A 5811-nucleotide genomic window follows, 5' to 3' on the forward strand; every position below is an offset into this window, starting at 1 on the left:
CTGGCACAGGAGACCCAGGGGACATCATCTATCTGAGCAACTCACATCGTTAAAGACTTTGTCCAGCTCCTTGGGGTCCAGGATGAACTTTGGGTAGCCGATCATGTTGTAGATGGCATCCGCCTGAGGTGACAAGGACGGAGGTGCTTTTGGTGCCAGGGTGGGAGGACAGGATGGCCTCCCCGCTGCTGCCACCGGCGCCTCACCTTCTCTTTGGCCGACTTCCTCGTCTCCTCGTCCATCCACTGCAGGGTCTCCAGGCTTTCCTCGAAGGCTGTTTTAATCTCTGCAATCATTTCCTCTGCCTAGACAAAAGAAAGCAGAGTGTTTTGGCCTGGAGAGCTGACTTGCCATTCAAACAAGTCCAAGGACTGACACAGAACCCTTCGCATAGAGGGGAGGAAGGCTGGGATAACCCAGCTTTCCCAGCACCAGGGCTCCACGCTGCCTGTGGCACGCACCACCTGCTTGCTGTCCTCGGCGAAGGTAGCCTTGACAAACATGGCCCCCAAGGCAAAGCCCAGGTTGTTGTCTGTGTCGCTGATGCAGAACTTCCAGCGCGGCAGGCAGGTCTGCAAGGGCGACAGGGAGCCATGAGTGGAGGCACAGCATGGCCACAGCCCCCCAGCCTTCACACCACGACATCAGCTCTGCACCCATCACCTATCAGAGATGTGACCCCAGAACCCACCCCACGTCCGTGCTTGGATGCAATGAGAGGGGAACTTTGCTAAAACGTGCCGTCACTGTTTTGTAGGAGCGCAATTACTTGGAGGCATTGGTACTCACCTTCTTCGTCCCATACATCACTTCCATGAACTTCTCCTCAGCATCCTGGAAGCGCTGGTCAAGGAAGGGGCTGGTTTTACGCACCAGGTTCCAGATCATGTAGTTGTTGAGGAGGCTGTGGCAAGAGGCAGTGAGCGGGGAGCAGGACGAACCCCAAGCACCCCTCCATGTGGGGGGGGGCTCTCACCATTTATCAGTGGCCAGGATGAGATCGGAGACCTGCTCCAGGTACTCCTTGGCATAGACCACGACGGGCTCTGACTCATTGAGTTCCACAGGATAGAAGACCGTGGAGAGGAAGGGCATCCAGTCTACAGCCGGTGCCAGATCCTGCAAAAGCCATGCTGCTGCTACGGACTTATGAGCTATCAGCAATGGTAGCCTCTTCCCAAGCTGGTGGCTGTTACATCAGCTCTGTTTGATGGATTTGGCTGATTTTGAAGAAACCATTTCCCATAGCAGCAGCATCCTCCGAAGGTCGGAGGGGACTAAACAATTTCCTCCCACAAAGGAAAAGAAAGCCAGGCGGGTGTGAAAATGCTGACAGCGGAGTGGGGGGAAGGCACATGATGGCCCTTTGGGGACGAGGGGAGGTGGTTGGGCTGACGTCTGCAGGGCAGTGCAGCCAGGAGGGCGTTTGCGCCTCAGTGGGATGGCTGCCAGTCCCATCAGCACTCTGGGGTCTGGGAGGAGTGGGCTGGGGTGGGAGAACAGGCCAAGCTATTGCACAAGTGCTTCCCAGTTTGGGCTGGTGTTGGCCTTCCCTGGAGGAGCTGTGTCAGCCCTCCACCAGCCCTGCTCCAAGCTGCAGTGACACGTCAGCCCCACCATGCTCCTACCTTCAGCTCTCCAGCTGTCATCTTGTGGTAGATGACCTCCTCATCCCGATGTTTCTCCTGTGGGATGGTGATGTTGGCCAGTGCTGTCTCAAACTCCAAGATCTGCTGCATTTGTTGCCGTGTTGACTCTTCGTCGGTGCCGCCCAGAAACATGCCCAGCTGCACCATGTAGTTCAGGTACCCAGCCAGCACCTGTGAGGGGACGATGCGTCACCCAAAGCTACATGTGGCCAGAGCACCCAACAACCCCAACCCTCCCAACCCTTCCAGTCCTTCCAATCCTCCCAATCTTCCCAACCCTCCCAACCCTTCCAGATCTTCCAACCGTTCCAGACATCCCAGCTCTCCCAACCCTTCCAACCAACCTAACTCTCCCAGTCACTCCTATTCTTCCTACCCCACTACCACCCTGACCTTCTCATTCTCTGTCTTGTTCAGGTAGTAGTCCCGTGACGGCAGCCCCAGCCCCGACTGGTCCACCTGGATGACGTTGCTGTTGGAGTTCTTGGAGTCGGCGCTGACGTAGACGGAGAAGAAGGGTGAGATGCGGTAATGCGCCGTCACCTCCCGCAGCGTCGCGTTGAAGTTGTCCCCCCCGGCCCAGGGCCCGGTGATGTTCCATCCTCCCAGCTGGGGAGAGACGCTCGGTGAGGCACAGCAGTGCGGGGATGTGTGACCAGGACCTGGCGGATGGCAGGGCAGCTCCTGGTGCCCGCGCCGCAGGGAGGGACGCACCTTGGCGATGAGCTCCATCAGCGGGGCGGCGCGCAGCTCCTCGATCTTGCTCTCGTTCATGCAGGCCTGGTAGTAGCGCTGCGCCTTGCGCTCTGCCTCGCTCGACACGTTGGCCGTGGTGTTCTCTGCAGGATGCACCCAGGACGGCTTGTGGGGGCACGTGGCATCGGGGGGGGCTGCAGAGCCCCTAACCCTCCGCCAAATGCTCAGTTTGGACAACAGCTCCAAAAAGACACTATGGATCACTCCGTGTGCCCCTGGCACGTCCCACGGCCCCAGCCCAGCCCCTGCCCCCTCTCCAGCAGCTCCAGTTCTTTGTAAGAGAGAGATAAAGAAAGAAAAACAACAAGTATTTTTCCAGCACTCCGCCGTTCCCAGCATCCCAGCCCCCCGCGCTGCCCTTGCCCCTGTGCTGGCAGTCCCAGCTTGCTCCCCGGGCTGCGTTATTTATTTCTACAAGAAAGAACAATAAACCCATTTTTCTCCTCCGCCTCCAAAGCTATCTTTTATTTTCTTTCCCTAAAACCCTGCTTCCTTGGGGTTTTTCCTCTCCTCACAACACAGCCTGCACCTCTGGCTCCCCAGATGTGTGGGTTTTTGTGCCTGGTCCCTTGGCTCCGAGGAATGCGAGGAAATGCTGAGCGCAGCTGCTGGCCGGGGGCCCACTGCCTTCAGATTGCTGCAGGAAGAGCTGGGACAGAGCCGTCCCCAGAAGGCAGCTCTGCTCACAGATAACCACCCCAGCGCCTGGCGCGGAGGAAAGTGCTGATAAGGGGCACTTGTTTGCTCAGAGCTTGAACAAACCGTCCCCTGGATAAGGCACTGCACTGCAGTGTTTGCATGCAGAGGCAGCGCCCAGGGCCCGTCCCCAGAACAGCCGCACTGGGAGCAGCCCCACTGCAAAGAGCTGCCAAAGACAGCCCCATGCTCACCCAGCAGGTGCTTCATGACAGCCTGGTTGTGCTCCCAGAGGTTGTTGAAGGTGCCCCAGCGTGAGTGGCCATCAGGGAGGGGGTTGGCTTTGACCCAACCGCCGCAGGCATAGCTGAAGAAGTCCTCGCAGGGGTTCACCGTGCGGTCCAGGGAGCTGAGGATGGAGCTGGTGACAGAGATGCAGGCCTCTGACAAGCACACGGCAGACGGCCCTGGGGGGCACAACTAGCTCAGCACAAGGAGCCCCTGGCTGCACCAGAGGGCACCCGCTGCTCACCCAGCATCCTATCAGTTCTGTCCATGATGTGGGGAAGCATCCCCATGCACGAGCATCCCACCCAAGCAAGGCATGTGGGCAGGAACCCCATCCTGCACCTGAGCATTCCACCCCGGATGATGGACAGAGAGAGCGTCCCGTCCCATACCCAAGCAGCCTGCCTGCTCTCAATCCCACCCCAGAGCAAGGGATGCAGCCAGAAATGTGCCCAAGCATCCTGCCCAGTGGGGCTGGGGCTAGGGATGCAGGCGAGCACCCCGCCCAATGCCCAAGCACCTCGCCCTGGGGTGCTGGACCTGAGCACCTTATCTTGTACCCAATTATCCTATCTGCTGCTCCACCATCACTCTCTGGGGTGAAAGATCCTGTCCCATCAGAGAATCCTGCCCTGGGGTAAGGGATGCAGATGAGCATCCCATATTGTGCCCGAGCATCTCATTGAGCTGCAAGTTCCCTGCCTGGTACGCAGGAATCTCACCCCAAGACAAGCACTCCAACCCCCTCTTGCTCCCAGAATCCCCCTTTTGCCCCCTAGCACCCCTCCCAAGGGGTTGCAGCACAGGACTCACGGGCTCGGTACTGCAGGATGAGCCCCAGCAGACACGCTCCCAGCACGGCTGCCAGGAGAGCCACCACAGCCACCAGCTGCTTCTCGGGGCGTGTGCGCTGGGCCCAGCACCCCGTGCTGCTCCTGGAGAAATTCACCTGCGGGAAAAGCAGTGCCGTTTCCCCGTCGGCACCACGTGGGGAAAACCCCACGGGCGCATCCGCCATCCTCCCCTTAACAAACCCCGCAGCACCGAGCAGCCCCCAGACAGGGAGTGGGCGCATTCCAGCCTGGGAAAAGCCGCAGCTGCCTTCCAGAAAGCCGCCAGGAAGGGCGGCACAATGGCAGGAAAGGGAGCGGGGAGAGCGCGGCCACGGCCATAGGATCACCTGCCGCCCTGTGCCACCCCACGGCCACGGCCAGCCCGGCGGTCCCGGCGCTGGGTGGAATGGGATCCTCCCGTTGTGCCCAACAACATCCCCAGGAAGCACGGCCGATGTGACGGTGTGGGGAATCGTGGGGACGAAAACACTGATTTTGGGGTTGGAAACATTGCTGTGGGCTGAGGTGGAAAGCGCCGTGCCAGGAGCACAGTTCCGACCCTGAACCTTTCCCTGTGAGAGCCCTTCTCCTGCCGCCAACTGCCCTCATTAAGCTGCTTTCCCACTGCTCGAGGAGGAATTAGCCTAAAATCCCCTTTGTGTGGGGACAAAGTTCCCTCCCGCGGTAATTGCCCACCCTGCTGGGCCAGGATGGGTCCACAGCACCACGGGAATGGCTGAGGTGGACCTGACCCCGTGGGATGGATATCTCACGGGATGGGCATCCCACATGACGGACGATGTCCCAAGGAATGGTTACCCCGTGATGGATGGATGCCCCATGGGATGGATGCCCTACAGGATGGCTCCCCCAGGGAATGGATGTCCCACGCGATGCCCCACAAGCCCAGAGGCGCAGCCCCACTGGTGCCAGCGGGGACGGGAGCAAAGGGCGGAGAGTGCAGCGAGGCGGCAACGGACTTCGTCCTGCAGGGGGGGGTCTCACCCAGCCCGGGGAACGCGGCCTCCCGCTGCCGGGACCCCAATCTTCCCCTTTTCCCCAAAGCCGGTCCCTACCTGGAACCCGTTGGGGTACCCATCGCCTTCGCTGATGGAATCCAGGGGGTCTTCGTCGTCCAGCGTAGCCCGCTTGTAGGTGGACATCTGCGGGGCGGTGGAAGCGCGGCGTTGAGCGGCGGAGAGCAGCGCTCGTCCCCGGGACCCCCTCGGATCGCGGAGCCCCGCACAGCTCCGGGGCAGCGCCGCACCGCTCCCGCGGGGCCGCTCCGCGCAACCGCCGCTGCGCCCCGCACGGCGCTTCTCCCCCCGCCCCGCACGGCGCAGAGCCCACGCGGGGCTCGGTAGCAGAGCCCGCTCCCCCCCCCTCGCTTCGCACCGCCGCCCCCACCCCGCGCGTGAATCCGGACCCGGGGATGGGGAGCAGCTGCGGGCAGCCCCTCACCGCGCCCTCGGGGTGAGACCGCCGCCATTTCGCCGCCATCGCGGCGCCGCCCGCCCCAGTCCCCCCCCTCCACCCCCCGGTACCCGCACGGCCGGGGACCCCCCCGCACCCACGGGTGCTCCCCGTTCATCGCGATGCCCGGAAGGTCGGAGGGAAGGGAGGGAGGAGGGGGTAATTAGCGCTGATGA

The 5811-nt window shown here is 61.4% G+C and overlaps 1 protein-coding gene across 5 annotated transcripts; it reads right to left on the reverse strand.

The window, feature by feature from the left end:
- Nucleotides 1–6: 6 nt before the first annotated feature.
- Nucleotides 7–5811, reverse strand: LOC122193357 (endothelin-converting enzyme 1-like). Of its 5 annotated transcripts, none has more exons than XM_042894120.1 (12): nucleotides 5733–5811; nucleotides 5239–5325; nucleotides 4143–4278; nucleotides 3296–3508; nucleotides 2364–2488; nucleotides 2043–2258; nucleotides 1629–1820; nucleotides 977–1119; nucleotides 790–904; nucleotides 462–572; nucleotides 207–305; nucleotides 7–123 (listed from the first exon to the last, which is right to left on the reverse strand). In XM_042894120.1, the coding sequence occupies exons 1-12, from the start codon at nucleotides 5751–5753 to the stop codon at nucleotides 25–27; spliced, it is 1557 nt and encodes a 518-aa protein (XP_042750054.1). In that variant the 5' UTR covers nucleotides 5754–5811; the 3' UTR covers nucleotides 7–24. The 5 variants fall into 5 exon arrangements, with proteins under 5 accessions (XP_042750054.1, XP_042750056.1, XP_042750057.1 ...); XM_042894122.1 differs by having other exon boundaries at nucleotides 5737–5805; XM_042894123.1 differs by lacking the exon at nucleotides 5733–5811 and adding an exon at nucleotides 5707–5725.

Source organism: Lagopus leucura, unplaced genomic scaffold (genome assembly GCF_019238085.1).
Source record: "Lagopus leucura isolate 7727_CA_CO unplaced genomic scaffold, USGS_WTPT01 35273-0_obj-0_obj, whole genome shotgun sequence".
NCBI classification, from domain to species: Eukaryota; Metazoa; Chordata; class Aves; order Galliformes; family Phasianidae; genus Lagopus; species Lagopus leucura.

Coding starts and splice junctions, on each gene's coding strand:
- LOC122193357 (XM_042894118.1), bottom strand. CDS start 5,651: ATGGCGGCGGTCTCACCCCGAGGGCGCGGTGAGGGGCTGCCCGCAGCT. Junction 1,821..2,042: donor ACAAGACAGAGAATGAGAAG/GTCAGGGTGGTA, acceptor GTCCCCTCACAG/GTGCTGGCTGGGTACCTGAA. Junction 905..976: donor ATCCTGGCCACTGATAAATG/GTGAGAGCCCCC, acceptor CTCTTGCCACAG/CCTCCTCAACAACTACATGA.